Source organism: Macadamia integrifolia, chromosome 4, assembly GCF_013358625.1.
Source record: "Macadamia integrifolia cultivar HAES 741 chromosome 4, SCU_Mint_v3, whole genome shotgun sequence".
NCBI classification, from domain to species: Eukaryota; Viridiplantae; Streptophyta; class Magnoliopsida; order Proteales; family Proteaceae; genus Macadamia; species Macadamia integrifolia.
In genome coordinates, this window is record NC_056560.1 from 19426361 (window position 1) to 19443354 (window position 16994).

Genomic DNA, 16994 nt, shown 5'->3' on the forward strand with positions numbered 1-16994 from the left:
GTAGTCCAACCCAACCCATTTAGGTGTCCCGAATAGGCAAACAGGAGCAAGCTGAAGAAAAGCGAGAGAGAGAGAGAGTTGATACTCAACTCACCTCCCCTCTTCCACAATTTGGTGAAAACCTGGAGGGCCGGAAACCCCAATGGGAAACCTTTCACTCCGCCACACGATTTTTTTGCGAAGCGGTCTCTCAGACGTTCCACTCCTACTCCTGCAAGCAAAGAGGTTTCAAGATACCAGGCGACCAAGTGAACAGCCTCGAGCAAATCTTCTAGAGAGAACTTTATTGATTTGTTATATTGTGCCCCTTCACTTTTTCTTTACTTTTCTTTTGTTGTCTATGATGGAATTCATGTAGCCGATTCGATTTATTTGAGAGAAGGCTGAGTTGTATAAAAAAAAAATCAAAATATCTAGATAAACATGTCGGTCTGAGTGGGGCTTGTAAAATGGTTAGGCCTGTTGGTCTGGCCCATCAGGCTTACCCCTTGCACTGTGTACTATTTATTTATAAATGGGTCAGACTTAGGGTCGACATGTTTATTAATTGGGCCATCTAGGTCGGGCCATAAATGTGTTGGGCTCGATCGAGCCTACCAGTGTGGGCTTAAAACTGACACCCCTAAGACTCATAATCATAACTTAGATAGAGAACATTTTTTAATCAAAGAATTCAACAAAAGGGCAAAAAAATAATAACCCATTTAGATGATGACCTTTTTTTTTTTTTAATAGATAGAGGACATTTTAGAATAAAGATGCTGACAAATGGTGAAATAGTAATAGTGTACCCTTGCTAGACAAGCATGAAAAAAAAAATTGGCAAAAAGTTTTGTAATGCCTTATTAAGTAGGAAAGCATTTTTAAGAAAAGGTGCAATTTTTGGTTACCAAAGAGGTATACTAAGAAGTTTGTATTCTTTTAATTTCCCTTCATCTTATTTCAAAAGTAAAAAATAAAATAAAATAAAATAATAATGCATTATCTTAGAAGGAAAAGAAGTAAGGTTACAACTTCTAATTTCACAATTTCGATTTTTCTTTAAAATAAAAGAAAACAAAGGGCAAAAGAAGAATAGCGTACCTCATATCAAACAAAGCACACAATAAAGATTAACTCAAAAAGTTTTGTAAAAGATATATAAACTAATTAAAAAAATTCATTAAATATAACCATTAAAATTTATTTCAATTTTCACCTAAAATCCTTGGATATGAATTGGAAAATCTTTTGGATACGACAACATGAGAGAGAAGTACCTGATACCGGCCAATTGCTATAAATTGTGTTTACCGCCATATGACAGCTCAAATAGAGCATGGGATTGTCCATATCATTAACATCTAAGTATTTGTTAATTGTTTAATACTATTAAAAAAAGTTTTTTTTAATTAAAAATTGGTTGAAAATGTGAAATGAATTTTAATTGTTAAATTAAAGTACACTGCGTTTGTTTGTTAGGGGAATTAGGAGGAAGGGAAGTGAAATTATAATGCTTAAAAAAAAAATTATATGTAATCATTATCAATGTGACTTTAACGTTAACTTCAAATCATTCCATATTTAGTTATAAAATTTCAATTTACTTTGCATTCAAAACCCTTTGATATAACATGTAAAATATATCATTACTAAATATGGTTAAAAGATTAAGTAGTTTATATAATCATTTGAGTAATGATTATAAATTATTTTTAAAGTATGAAAATTTTACTTCCCTTCTTTTTAAATTCCCGTTGCAATCAAATGGAACCGTTGTCATTGTTGCATGTTTAACTTTTTTTGGGAGAGTTGAAACCTACCTCGTTCTTACCGAAAACCATTCCATCCTACCATTAATTACAACCACATGGCAATCTTACTTGGGATTCACATTGTAATCAAATAAATTATCAAGTGATTATATTTTAAACAAATTTGATAATTTTATGTATTGCATAAAAATAATATCTACATTTAAAACTATTGTAACTACGAATTAGGTATGACCGCATGCAACCGAGTTTATCCGAAGGGCCATAAAACCATTTTCCTAATGTTCCACCAACCCTCCACCTCCAAAAAGAAAGAAAAGAAAAATGAAATTTATTTAAAGAGTCCACAGCTCCAAATAGCTCCAATCTAAAAGACTTCTAAGAAAGCATGATTACTTTTTGGGTGGGGATCCACAAGCCACTCATACATAGTGACATCTCCCACATTACACCAGTGGACCCATACACATTTTAAATCTCTCTTTTTTTTTGGTAACAATAAACATTTTAAATCTCAGTACCTTATCGTGTATTAATATTGATATGGATCGGCTAATAGATGACTGATAGGACACTGATACATATCAACTTCGATGTTAATAGATAGTAATGGTACTGATAATACATAGGATAACACATATGGTAATAGCAAAATGATCTTAATTTTACAAGTTCAGATCATACAATGATGTAACTCACTTTCTCTTATTTAACGAGAGTTTTGAGAACCAAAACTTTCCACGACCATATATTGTTCCCCTCTTACCTAAATTACACAGTTGCTTGCATCGATCTTTGGACTTTTTGGAGGAGAGGAATCTGAATCAGAGACAACATTTACCCTTTATCTACAGACATGATTATCACTGCAACCAAGTTCAAACACCCCTTGACATAAGTTTGATCCTTTCTGAATCTTATCGTATCCCCATTCATTCATTCTTCCTCATTTAAAGGTTTTCCCATTCATTCTTCTTCATTTATGGAGTGACATGGTAGACAATATATAGAAAACCTGACAGCTATTCCTTCAATTCTTCAAAAGCTTGTAGTAGGCATGGACACAAGATTGATCAACCAAGTTTCCCATTCCACAAAAAGAAACAGCATATGGAAATGGCATCATCATTCATTGAAAGCATTTGGCTGGATCCAATGAAAATATATCATCTCCCACAAATCCACAATGCCAGAGCCTCAGGTGCTATTCCTAACAAATCTATTAATTCCACTAATATTACAAGTCTACCAAAGTGGAAATCCTTCCTCCTTTGTGAGTCATAATAACTCACTAATTTCTCTCCAAGTTTTTGTCTTTCTCATTTTATGACCCAATCCTTGGTGGGTTTCTTGGGCTGTAGCATGAGGTAATCTTCTTCTCCAACAAATACGATTACACGAAAAAAGAACAGAATTGAATGCAAACAATCTCACATTGAATGTGAAAAGACAGTTGGATTTGAAGGTATATAAGAACTTGGGCACCCTTTCCTTCATGAATTAGCTTCTAATAATGAATTTACCTCAAACCAAACAAGTGGTATCAAAGCTGAAATACAGATTAATAGTGTATAATCACTTAACAAAAATTTTATACTCTTGTAAACAAAAACCCACAAATTCATTACAGAGTTCAGACTTTATAGATTTACAGAGAGAGAGAGAGAGAGAGATCAGTAGTGAAACTGTTCACATTGGGAATCCATTTCCGAAATTAGTATACAACGTTGACAAGCTAATTTTGGCAATATAGGTACTATATTTCAATGGTTAAACCTTCCCCAGAAAGAAGAAATAGCCTGAGAAAGAACAGTGAAACCAATCCAAAATACAAAAGGAAGAAGAGGACTAACCCAGATAACCCACATCCTGTATTTGCCCCACTTTATAAACTCAATCAAACTCACAACTTTGGAACTTAAGAGTTCCCCCCTTTCAAAGTTCTCTAACCAAGAATCCAATACTTTTTTTTTGTTCTTTCTGTTGTGTGGATACTACCGTACTGAGGGGTGAAATCATACGGAAGATACAGATGGAATCGAATCCGAATCATACCTGAAATGAGATGAAATGTCGAGAAATCTGGCCGTGAGCAGTGTAATGTATATCGATTCAATAGTCGGGCATGAGTTGACTGATCTTGCCCTCTTCGGCAGCCATTCCCTGCTCCGTAACCCGCAACCAAATACAGACGGCGGTGAAGCTGAGTACTAAGCTCAGAAGCCCACTCCCCAAACCGATCGCAACGATGGCCATCACCGACAACTCTTTAGTCTTCAAAGGGGGCAAAGGGTAGCCGTAGAGGTCCTTGTTCCCCCCGAATGAGCTGGCATTGAACCTGGGTAAGTTACCCGTACGGTTGCCGAGAGACGCCGGGATCGGACCGGAAAGGCGATTGTTGGAGACATCAAAGGCGGAGAGTCTGACAAGGAGGCCCAGCTGCTGAGGGATGGGGCCCGTTAACAGGTTGTTGTGAAGATCGATAACGTTGAGGTAGGCGCAGTAGGCGAGCTGAGGGGGTATGGAGCCGGTGAGGCGGTTGGAGGAGAGATTGAGGACGGCGAGGTTGAGGAGCAATTCGAGATCAGGAGGGATTGGGCCCGAGATGGAGTTGGAGGAGAGGTCGAGCGCCTGCAGGTTTGTGCAGTTGGAGAGGTAAGGGGAGATGGATCCCCCAAGTGAGAGACTGGTGAGGGAGAGCTTGTAGATGCGTCCGTTGTTGCAGGTTGCCCCCTCCAGGTAAGATGTGAAGCCGCTACATGGGTTGGCGAAGGTGGTCCTGGTCCAGTTTCTCAGGTAATTGCCGGGGTCTTGCAAGGATGCTTTCAGGTTGGTCAAACAGGCTTCGTCGTTCGGATCGGATGACGATGGTTGCAGACTGCTGCACATTAGCAACAACATCACTATCAGAATCCAAGTTCCCATTTGACTACTAAACTGTTGTATCTCTCTCTCTTTCTCACAAAGAAGAGACTAGGGAGGTGTATGTGTTTTATGGATGATTTTATCTAGTATTGTTTTTGTCGATGGTTTGGTGTCCTTTGCTCCTCCGGTCCTCAACCTCCATGACTGCTGAATGTTTCGATTCCTTTTCGTTTTCCCACCCCCTATCCTCTCTCTCTCTCTCTCTCTGCCGCAGTTCTGCTTATCTTGATATCTCCTCTGCTTCTCTGAGATGAGCGTAAGTCAGAAATAGAGGAGCAGAAGCCCTGGAGGTGGTCAGGTGTGAGTGAGACTCCTGAGTAGTACTGGGGTTTGGAGTTGGGTTTTAGAGAATTAGGAAGGTAGAGAAGAAGAAATCAGAAAGAAAGAAAGCAGGGATTTGGGAGATGGAATCATGTAGATGTAGGGCAACTACTGTGTTCTAAGCTGTGTTTGGTTGTGAGAAGTATACAAAGGTAAAGAGAGCAGTCGTTGAGTGAGCGAGTGAGAGCTTGCCGTCTCAGACCTCGGCCTTTTGGGGAAGGGGTCCGGAGAACGAGGGACTGAAATCTAGTTAGAGAGTGGGAGTAGTAGTAGGCGGGCCTAACCCTACTGGGTATTGGCTTACTGGGGGAGGAGTTAACCAATCGATTGCCATTTGCCAATTGCCTTCTCCTGCGTTTTGGCTCTGCACTGTATAGTTGCGCGCATCTGGAGAGCAAGATGGTGACTCTCTCTACTCAATTGGGGGCTTCTTTCCCTTTCTTTTACCCTTTCGTGAAGGGGTGGGCAGGTCGGTGGGGGGTAATTGGGAGAAGTTGGATGCTTCTGCAGTTGGAATTTGGTTGCTCCATTCTAGTGTCCTAATTTTTTAAATATTATAATAAGGGATCTTTGCTAATTTAAAGTCTAAAATCATTCCACCTATTCAGGTAATTGGGTCTTGTAAGTTAATGTATGGACACATTTATATTCAATTTAAACCAACTAATTGATTGAGACTATATCCAATGTACAAAGCTCCTATCATTAAAGGGTTTGGGGAGGGTCATAATGTACACAGCCTTATCCACACTTAAAGCGGACTAATTGACTAATTAACTAAATGCTCCTTAAATGAACCATAAACAAACTATACTAGGGGCTAAACAAGTTTAAATGGATTTGTCGAGCTATAAACTGTTGGTCTGGCCATGCAACTGTTAAGCTACTACCTTGCATCGAGAACACCAAATTATTAAACGGTCAAGCTGTTCTAGGGCTTTAACCAATCAATTTAGATTAGAATTAGACCTAATAGTGCAGGCTACCTTTTGACACCCCTAGCTCTGAGAACCTTTTTCTTATAATAATAAATTGAGTAGAGATTATGTATATATAAATGTCTCTGTGTGTGTGTGTATATATACCCCATAGCCAAAGCAGTCCTTGCCACATGGTCCTCTTGAGAACTGACGACACTATCACAATTTTGATATGTAATTGCAAAAATTTTCACATTATCAAGTGGACCACATTTCTCTTCACCATGGCATTAGCCATTAGGGAGGAATACTTTTGAATTTGTTGGGGGTGAAATTTTAACTCTCACTGAAAGAAAAATTGGTCATTTGAAATTCAAAATGGTAAGACTTTTACCCAAGGATGTATGATAACAAAAGAAAAATAAGAAAAAAAGAGACTTGGACAGTGCTATATGTGGTGTGTGGTGGCGCTCACAACCACTAATGGAAGTAATGAATTTAGAATATGTGGAGTGGTATTCATGTCTAAGTACAATTCCTCCCACAAAATCCTCTTCTTAAAACGTGGTTACCATCAAAGTCGTTCTCTTTTTCAAATACATGAGAAAAATCTTTCTTTTCACAACGTGTTTGAGTGTATCGATCAGCTTCATAGTTTGGATCATGCATATATATGCAAAGAAGACTAAAAGTTGTAATTTCTAATTTCTATTTGGAAAATTATTGTATTAAATGAATTTAAAATAAAAATCTGACTTTGTTTTGTTTTTGTTGAGTACGTAGCTAATGTAATTTGAAGTTAAAATCACCTTGGACTATATTTTTATAAATTAAAACAAAAATATATATATATATATATTTATGAAAGAGGGATTGGCAAAAAACTTTCTGCAAGTAAATATAGAAAGCTATAAATGTATGCAACACATAATAATCTAATGGCATAGTAGAGGACATTGATGTCTTGTCTACATCTTTTTTCTTCTATTTGTTTTGTCTGTGTAAAGTGTGACGTCGTGATTGAACCTCTTTCTTTGGCTTCGAGTTTCAATGTTGTCTAGTGTAGTTTTTTCCCACATTTGATTATTTCAACCTTCAAATGGCCATATTAGTTTTTTCTCGCATGAAGGAAGAGTTAACTATATCTTTGTGCTCTGTTTATTAGATTTCTAGTTCTTTTTCTAGGGTTATTGGCTTTGTCCATTCCTTATTTTGATCGGACTCGTCAATGACATGTATGACATAATCATGTATCATTCCTTGGTCTTTCTCTCTCATACCCATAAGTATACAAGGTAGGTAATAGCATTTGTCCCACCATCTCCATGCACTCTTAATGGTAACAGGTGGGACAAATGTCATGATTTAGACATGAGCATTGGGCAATGGTAAGTGGGATTTGTCTTGAATCTTTTGATTGCTTTTCCTTGGCATAGGTAAGAAATGTAGTCAAAGTGCTCGACGAGAAGCTCAAAAGAGACTCGCCAAGCACCGTAAAGCTGATCCTTTCATAAGAAATGCATCCATATTACTGTTGGGTTTTTTTTCTCTCGGAGACTAAATTATTACACGGAACATGGTAAAAGGGAAAGCACGATCCAAAGGTTTAATACTAAGGACCACACTTCTACCTGCAAGACAACACTACCTAAAGACTAATTAATTAAAGTGTTAGCAATCATAATCAACCATCATTTGCCCCATGTTTTAACATCTATGATCCACTTGTGAAGTCCCAGCCGGCTGGTTTCGCTGGTTGAACCCCTCTACCCAGATGAGTTAGGCTGGTTCAGCAAAGGAGGGAGATTGAGGAAGAGCTGTTTTGAACAATCAACCAGCCAACCTGGGGCTCCGCACTGTTAACTGGCTGGTTTTGTTCCTGGCCCTTAAGGATCAAACCGATATACACCCATAGTTTTTAAAGTTGAGTTCTACCCAAATCCTTAAAAGAAAAAAATGCTGCCGACTTGCTGCTGAATAATAATGATAGGTTTAAATGTTGCCGAGGCTGAGTTCGCTGGGTAACCAACAACACTTATCATTAAAGATACCAACAACAAAAATCAAGTTACCAAACACAACGTTGCAATGAAGGGTCATCAATTCATTTATCAAACCCAAAAGAAATATGAAAAATCTACCTGAACCAATAAATTTTTTAGGCAAAGGAGAAATTGTGTGATGCAGATGCTGAAGCATTCTTCAGTTAGCAACGTGTGGTGACAGATGAGTCTAAGTGGTAAGACTCTCTCTCTCTCTCTCTCTCTCTCTCTCTCTCTCTCATTCATTCATGTCCTCAAGCAATTGGCATCTTTGGCTGGTCCAAACAAATTTCATTTCCTTGATGACTAGGAAATTCTTGTCCTTGCTGTTGAGCTGTTGAGATGTTGAGAAGTTGAGATGGGTGGGATTATACCAAGACAAAGTCTTATAAGCTTTGTCTGTATAAGATTTATAAATGAAGGGTAGATGAAGTTGGGGCATGAATAACATTCTAAACAAGTATATCTATCCCTCTCCCAAAAAATATATAAATATATAAGAGAAGTAGGCCCTAAGAGTGAGAGGGAAGAAATCATGTCCGAAGGTCTCTTGTCTTAATGACAGATTCTTGGAGGGTCACAAATAGAATCAATGTCTCAAGTCCCCCATCCATTCTTCCCCATGGATTAACGGTTCCACTTCTCGCTTCTTCTTAAAACTATTGAAAAAGGACCCGCATAATTAATCTAATATAACTAATATTTCTATTTCAGATACCCACCGGCAGGTAAATTACTTTTTTTTTTGGATTGGATTGGGAAGAAAGGGGGAAGGGGTGGGGGTCGGTGGGTAGTGGGGTGACTGATGATGAAGAAACAAACAGTACTTTTGGTAAGTGGGTCTACATTGGGACCTCCAGATCCAATGTTTGTTAATTGTTGGAGACTTTCTGGCTGTCTATAGCTCCGCAGACATTGGTCTGTTAACTGGGGTCACCCTCTGTAGAAGAAACAAAGAGAGTTGGGCCAGACTTAAGGTCACAAGTGCCAGCTTATGCTGGTGGGGCATTCATCTCTTTGGACTAATGGTTATTCATTAATGGATGATACACTTCAAGTTAAGATATCAGAAGAATGGTAGCATCCAGGTAATCAGGTTTATGGTCTCCATGTCTTTTATTGACCTTTCGATGAGGCTTGTTGAATTGGTATTAACAGCCATAACTAACACATCATGTCCTCCATGATCTTGGCCCTATTGGGTATTGGATATTCCTCTCTCTCCTCTCTCTCCTCTCTCTCCCTAAGTTCCTCCGCTCGAAGGTAATGGCAAAGAGCTGCTAATCCACCCACCACCTTTAATGTATACCTATCCATTCAAATAGTCAAATCCAAACAGACTCAAGAGCACCGGGTCCATCGTGCAACCAATCTTTGGTGGTTAATATCTTGGCTTCTTTGCTGGCTTAATCTTTACAAATAGATAGAGACTCCGAAGTGGACTTTGGACTTTGGTGGGGTTTATTATCAAGATAAGATTAAAAAGCCTAGGATTCCTGTGTGTAAGAATTTAAAACTCAAATTGCATTTAAAAGAAAAGAAAGCTGAGACAGAAGAGCAGAAAGAATGTCCTGGAGCATCATGCATCCAAGTGCATGCGTTTTAACTTACAATTCAAAGCTCATGACTCATTAGATAGGTCCAGAGGACACATGGACATCGTTAACAAAGGTTGTCGCCTTCGAAGGCCTTCCTTAAGCAGAGGCCACAATTCCGAAGATGCCGCGTAGCACAGTTGGTAAGATCTTTTGCTAGTTGCAGCAGTGGTGCCATGGAATTGAATTCCCTTCACTTTTGCGGTATATGCTTCCCTTCCCTTCCCTCCCCTCCGCTGATTGTGATCCATCCCCTGAAGATGCTGGCTCACTGTTCAATGTACATACAAACCCAATTTCGTGGGGGAGCCGGGGAGGGGGAGAACTCTTGGATATCTCCTTTACATCTTTAAGGGTGGAAATGATATGCCAATCTTGAGTTGAGTTATAGAAGACTTTAAGCATGCTGTCATCAAGAGGTGGCAGTATAGCCAGCAGCAAACCATGCCTCAGAGCTTCTGTGCCTTCTATTATGGCTGAGCTGAGTTAGTCTTTAAGAACTAGGTATTGCAGTCAAGAAGAATCCATCTTCATGTCCGATCGCAACACCCAGGCCTGCTTTTTCTTGAAAACAACGTCCACAGTGAATGAAAACTCATTGAAAGCAGGGGAGGCAGACTTTTGCTGTTATTGCATTTGATAGGCTTTTCTTTTCTTTGCTTGAGAAAGTCCTTAAAAATCTGCCTTGTTATAAGCCATCTTTCTAGTTGGGTTTGAATATTTCTCTTCAAAACAGAAATGATTTGTAGATAACTATATCTGCCAAAATACCAATTTGTGAAAGCCATAATTCCATTCAACTCTGGTTAGTCCAAATCTAGAGCCAAACCATACAGCTCTAGCACGAGGACAGCCAAATAATGCGTGCAAAAATAAGTTCCATCAAAGTTGCACAAACTAGAAAATAAATCTTCAGTCACAATTCTGCAGATTTCAATTCTCTCTCTCACTGCTAAAGCACCTACACTCTCTCATCTTCTACATACATTAATATGAATCTGGAAGGCTTTAAAAGGGATGGCAACAGCTACTCAATTACTCAGCTTAGTATCTGACCCTACTTTAAAGACACAACTCAACTCAACTCAGCCTTATCCCTACCTCACAGACAGATTTCATACACTACAACAAAATGGGAGGGATAAATGATTCTTAAATTCCTCATTTACCTGCTTACATGTAGAATAGTGGTAAGTGTAGCTAACAGAGCAGGAGACAACTTTATCCACTAATTCCACTCATTCATTCAGCCAAATCAATCCAGTAGCTACCATTAATTCATTTAATAGTTATTCTATTCTGCCCCTAAGTTGAAAACAGAAACCAAAAAGTATATATATTGAACTGAAAGAAACACCAGCAATTGTGTCGAACAACTGGAAGATGATTTTAGTAAACTACTGTCAACGCTAAACAATTACAGGATGAAGATTCGATTAGCATTTGAACCAAGAAATATTACACGTTATGTGCAAGCATGAAAACACAAGACTTAATCCCCCTTCCCTCCCTCCTCTGATAAATAAGAAGCTAAAAAGTATCCTTCACCTTTACAAGAAATTCATGTCTCATGTAATACCTCACGAGTTTATGCTTAAGTTAATTAACAGTAACCATACAAATGAACTCTGCTTTTTTCTGATTTTGTTTAGTTTGGATCAGTTGCAACTGAGAGCAGCTTGTTTTGGGCTTCTCGATAAAAATCAACCCCAATTTTCTACATCAGTAACTAGTGTCAAGACGGTTTTCTCCGTAGCCGGTGATGATTTTGTTGTCACCTTGTTGCTTTTCTTATGTCACGTTAAAAAATACAAAAATTTCTACAGGTGTGACGACTGCCATTCTAGATCATCTTTTATATGTCTTTCTTGCTCTAGAAGTTTATATGGTGAAGTAGCAAACTAAGTCAGTTGCACACCCATCCATATGTGGGACTGGTCGTCAATATTGCTAGAGTTACGGTTGCGGTTTTCCTGTATAAAGGCTAGTCCAGACCAAACCCCACGAATTAGTAAGATGCTTATGAAAACAATACTTCCAAGTGTGCAGACCACCTGAAAAGACACAACAAAGTACATTTAATGAATATGCTCTTGAAAAATAAGAAGGAGAAATGTTAAAGATTCATGTCTATTAAATGCCAACAAGACATTTCTTACAATTTCCAATGTGACCAATGAAAACACATGGCTACAATTCACTGGCTCCAAATTCCGAAAATGATGTTACTGACTCGCAGAATAACCATAAAGATTAGGAGTATTCAGTCATTTCTGGCATGTCTGGTGAAGATGCATTTCAAAAGACATGCCAGGGTTATATACATCTTGAGCTTCCAAGTTGAATGTGGGTTCTAAAATCAGCTTATATTGTTTTACTCATTTTTAAGATCACTGCACAACCATTTATGAAAATAAGCAGATTTAATCATTGCCTCTTTCATTCTAAGATAAAATGAAAATGGAGGACTGGGAGCCATCTCTCCCAAACAGAGTCTTAACAATAGCATACTTGGGGGTACTGTAAAATGCTCAGATGCTTGATTGGAGAAAAGAGATACTATGCATTGTACCACTTCGAAACTTGAGTAATTAGAATGTTAGTAATTGGCAATCATTTTCCACCAGTTATGATCTGAACCATGCTCTGCTAACTAGGAGAACAGGAACGCCTTTCTCTTTCCTCTTTTCTTTTCGCAGGCGGGTCTAATGTGGGGAAGAGCCTCCACTAGTACATGGATGGGGAAAAGCATAATCAACCATAGTTAGATGTCATCAACACACGCAGCAACCAACACCTGACTCCTGTGTATTTGTAAACCTACATGACTATTTTTTTTCCTGCCTTGTATTAGTGAGCCTTCCCAATACCCTCCCCTTTTTCTACTGGGTTGTCTTTTGTTTTTTGTTTTTTTAAATTAAATCTCCAGTAGGCTGAAATTGACGTGGGAACAAACATGGCTTATAATAGAATAGAAGAGTTAAAAAGGATTTGTGCAGCAAACTCATTTAGTTGAGATAAAGATTCATTCAGTTGAAGAAATTTCAGCAGTATTCACTGATTGACTTGGTAAGAAAGTTTCTGGAGTTAGATAAATGCAGGAGCATCCTAAAGGCCTAAACGAAGGCCAGGATTAGCCGATTGTGTATGGGGTCAATAATTGTAATAAGAGGCAAATATGTAACACTTAGTTCAGATGCGTGGATTAAATCAGGGGATTGTTAGTTAGGGATAAAGAGTATTTATTTTATTAACTGTGAGGCCCAGCAGTATAAGTCATGTAAGGTGTTTAGAGATTCTATCACATTTAGGTTAGGGTTATTATAACCATTGCATAGGTGCAAAAGGAAAGCATACCACTACAGGAAGAGTATCTGAAAAATGACTGCATTGGATACAATTAACATGAAAAATGAATTATTGAAAGCCTAATGTAGCTTCTGTAACAATAACAGAAGCCTTCTCATGAAAATGAGTGAAATTCCTGATAACGCTATGTTACCTCAACGAATGCCTTCAAAAACCACAAGAATGCCAATATTATGACCCCATTCACAGAAAAGCCAACCTGTATCGAGCAAAGATTGCATTGTCAAAATTAGGAAGAGAAGCATGTTACAAGAAGCATCACTGGCGTTGATTCCAATGACGTCAGTAGTATTGCTAATGGCCCTTGTAATATATATAAGAAAAGAAGAATATAAGAACTCATCAGTAAGAAAGTACAAAAACAGGCAAGGTGATCAGCTGATTTCTTGGTTTCACAACGGACATACTTGATAATGAAAAATGGTTAAAAAAACTCTTCAGGTGGGTGATTCAATGCAAGGATATGTCAACATCCAACGAACTCCAGCCAAAATTTTAAAATACTTCACATTTAACTCAAGAAACTTGTAATTTGGACAGTTCCAACGATATGAACTACATCAACCTCAGATTCCGACACTTACACAGCACTGACATGCCTTCTACTGCTAATAGTACTATGTTTCTTCATAGAAAGATATTCTACTAGAGAGTGAAACAGAAAAAGGAAAAGGTGCCCAAGAAATGTATGGGGCAAAAAAAATTTGCCCAAGTGATACACATCAATGCACAAAAGGCCAAACTGCTACAGACTTCTCCTTGATCAGTTAGAAGCTGTTTGAAACATCCTGAGATTCCTTCCCCCCCCCCCCCCCCCCAAAAAAAAAAAAAAGGGCTCCAGAAAATAATCAAAGCTTAGATATCTATTAATAATTTCATAGTCATCTTTGGGTGCATCCTCGAACACATTCTGATTCCTTTCCTCCCAGGTAAATCAAGCTAGTGTGTGAGTAACGAAGCAAAGAAGAATTTTACCAACTAAAAACACCCTGGAAGAGGCCCCAATTCATTAAAAAACAACTAAAAAGCTTACGCGAGAAGAGAGTGGAAGGGTATGCTTCTGAAATCTCCTTATGAGAAAGACATAAATAGCACCCACAGGCCGTGCTAATCAAACACGCTATTCTGATTCTTGTCAGGTGTCAAGCATCCACACCTAGTGCCACTCTAGTCAGATTAACGTCTTGGCATGCGTCACGCAGTAGTATAAGTGCATTATAGTGAGTGTCATGAGTGGATACTTTAATAATTCACCTCACTAAAACTCTTCTGGAAAACAGTGGGTCCTCCCACGTGGAATGCCAGAGAATCTTTTCGTGGCTTATTTTCAGTCACACCTGGATTATGGACAATATAACTTTCAGCTGAAGCTTATCAGTTTCTGACAAAGACCCCACACCTTATTAGGTGTACCTTCTTTGTGACAAGAACACCTTATCTTTAGGTTGTTCAGCTGTCACATTCGGTTGGTTGGATGTCCATTCGACGCCATCTCCATCAAGGTCCATCAGCATCCCTCAACCACAATTTGTTGAATTTTGGTGTCCGCCATCTATAAAAGGAGAGCTCCTTATGCTTGGAAGACACCACGAAAATACTACAACATTTTTTTTTAGTTTTGCAGTTTTCTTCTTTCTTCTGTAAGATATCTTGTGAGAGTTTTCCTGAGTGTGCTTTATAATTCTGAGTGCTATCTTCAAGAGTTCTTGTCTGAATTTGTAATACATCCAATCATATGTAAGTTTGCTTCTCTTAAAATTTCATGTTTCATGTATTATGTTTGCAATTGAAAGTTAAAAGAACAACTTGCTTTGCTAGATAACTTGTTAGATATTTCTTCTTCATATATTGAATTTTATTTGTTTTACTATCCTCAAGATCCTATCTATTTTTCTCAACTTCTAAACGAAGAAACCATAAATCTTGCTGAACTTCAATCTAAGAAAAGTCAAAAAATAACCACCACAACACATCTATATAAATAGCGCTTTGTGTTTCATTCACTGTCAATCTGATAAGCTTATCTACATGTAGTCAAGCTCCAAATATTGTGGACATATTGACCACATCATTCTTGACTAATGAGGTAAGTTTCAGCTAAGAAGAGCATCTTTAGATGGCACAACCACCTGGTCAATTTGACCAATGTTTAAACAGAAAAGGTTCATACATGCTGAACAAGATGATTGTGTTTGGCTGAAAATTTTGACAATAATGGCCAATCTGCATGGTTTCTATGTATTCACTGATTAGAATTACCGCATCAGGCATCCACTGATTTGCCAACTAAAGATATATGGAAGAATCCCTTAGATGATTGAGATGGCCATGGAATTAACAAGCAAACAATACAAGAGGGCTCTACCTAAATAATTTAGACCAACCCTTCACTAAATATGTCGAGGCAATGGGAACAACTAAGTCACATAAACGCTCACATAAATAATTGACTTATCTCAGAAGAATAAAATAGACTCTACATGACACGGAATTATTAAAAAAATCTTAATCTTAATTAAGAGGTATTCCTGTTGAGTCCTCAAAGTATTTCCAGGGCTTTGCAGAGTCTAACACTCTGTGTCCTGTCCAATGCCAGCACAAGTAGCTATATCAGGTAACATAGCTAAAGGGCTATAATGACATTGATACATTAGACATGTCACCCCAAAGGCATTTTTAAACCTTTTCAATTTCAGGCTTGGCTCACCTAGGCAAGGCAAAATTTAGGCGCCTTCTTGCAATATCCGGAACCACACCAGCCCCCCACAATCACTTAAGAGATCCGTCTGTGAGAAGTGTTCAATTATTATCAGGGGAAGGTTCCCTTTTTTGGGGAATAGAGATACTGTGAAAGAAGATGCAATTTATCACATGAAATGCTATCCATAGATCTTAGGAGTTGCATCTAGTGTCTTAAATTTTGTAGTAGAAAACCAAACTTGTTGATAACAGACAACGAATATTTGGTTTCTATTCTGAAGGACAATATGATTTCCATAAGGAATACATGGTAGCACACACAGGTCACTGTTTCACCAAGTAAACGAGACCAGGCACACCAAACTCAGTGGTTAGTTGTCACTCAAGTTTGGTGGAGCTGCATTCAGGTTGCGACATGTAAATTATATTTTCTGCTCATGATAATTTCCTGAGACGTAGCCAGTGTCAGATGTTCATCCAGGTTATAAAGCAGACCCAACGTGTTTTTCTTTTAGTCGCAAATTTCACAATGATTGTAAGATAGGAACAGTCAACAGTCATGGATTAAGGGTTATCTCATACAATCATATAAGAGATACTGAAATGTCTATGATCACCAATTAATGAAATTAGTTAATACTATCAATGCTAGTAGTAATAGAGAAAGGACGAGAAACGGGGAAGAAAGGAAGTTATAGCAGTAGCAAATCCGCAATTGGGAGGGGAGGGCTGATGGGCTAACCAATTTAGTGGAGATGGAAAGAGGAAGGACAGATCGGACAACCTTCTTGGCTCGCTTGGAGATCTTGCGGAACATGTTTTGAAGGAACCGAACAAGTAAATCCAAGCTACGATCTTCTTCGTCATCATCATCGTCGGAATCATGGTCATCCACATAATAGTTGGCGACGACAGCAGTGGCGCCCCAATGGGGCGGATCGGCGATCAAATTATCACTTTCATGTGAGTAGTTGGAGAATCCAGCGGAAGCCCGGAGACGATAACGGAGTTGAGGAATCCGAAAGCGAAGAGAGGGATGGGGATGATGATGATAATGAAAGTTCGTGAAACGATTCGTGCGACGACAATAAGAGAAGAGGAATAGGGATGAAGAGCTGGTCAGCGTAGAAGCCATGTGAGGAATCTCTTCTGCTCCCATGAGAGTGGGATGCTTCAGCCGTTCGGGATTCAGTCAGGTCATTATCGAAATAGACTCATAGAAACACTTTCATTAGTCCCACTCCGCCATGGACGGATTCGACGGAACTTGGAAAAGCAGTCGCCAGACATCGATTTGTCCGACATGTGTTTGGAATACTTTTCCAAAATTGATTCTAGGTTCAGAACACATTGTTAAAGTGCATTCTA

At 38.5% G+C, this 16994-nt stretch overlaps 2 protein-coding genes across 3 annotated transcripts; both read right to left on the reverse strand.

Annotated features, from left to right (window-relative positions):
• Positions 1-3431: 3431 nt before the first annotated feature.
• On the reverse strand, positions 3432-5486 carry LOC122075354 (receptor-like protein 44). Its single transcript, XM_042640345.1, has one exon. The coding sequence runs from the start codon at positions 4677-4679 to the stop codon at positions 3867-3869; it is 813 nt and encodes a 270-aa protein (XP_042496279.1). The 5' UTR covers positions 4680-5486; the 3' UTR covers positions 3432-3866.
• Positions 5487-10867: 5381 nt separating this feature from the next.
• LOC122076595 (protein SHORT HYPOCOTYL IN WHITE LIGHT 1-like) lies at positions 10868-16965 on the reverse strand. Of its 2 annotated transcripts, none has more exons than XM_042641989.1 (3): positions 16411-16965; positions 13060-13125; positions 10868-11611 (listed from the first exon to the last, which is right to left on the reverse strand). In XM_042641989.1, the coding sequence occupies exons 1-3, from the start codon at positions 16783-16785 to the stop codon at positions 11459-11461; spliced, it is 594 nt and encodes a 197-aa protein (XP_042497923.1). In that variant the 5' UTR covers positions 16786-16965; the 3' UTR covers positions 10868-11458. The 2 variants fall into 2 exon arrangements, with proteins under 2 accessions (XP_042497923.1, XP_042497922.1); XM_042641988.1 differs by having other exon boundaries at positions 10921-11611; positions 16369-16965.
• Positions 16966-16994: the final 29 nt, after the last annotated feature.

Excerpts from the sequence above, each read along its gene's own strand:
- LOC122075354 (XM_042640345.1), bottom strand. The coding sequence starts at position 4,679 with ATGGGAACTTGGATTCTGATAGTGATGTTGTTGCTAATGTGCAGCAGT.
- LOC122076595 (XM_042641988.1), bottom strand. The coding sequence starts at position 16,785 with ATGGGAGCAGAAGAGATTCCTCACATGGCTTCTACGCTGACCAGCTCT. Across the intron at positions 13,126-16,368 it reads TTTCCATCTCCACTAAATTG|GTTGGCTTTTCTGTGAATGG; the intron begins GTTAGCCCATCA and ends TGCTCGATACAG. Across the intron at positions 11,612-13,059 it reads TTTTGAAGGCATTCGTTGAG|GTGGTCTGCACACTTGGAAG; the intron begins GTAACATAGCGT and ends GTGTCTTTTCAG.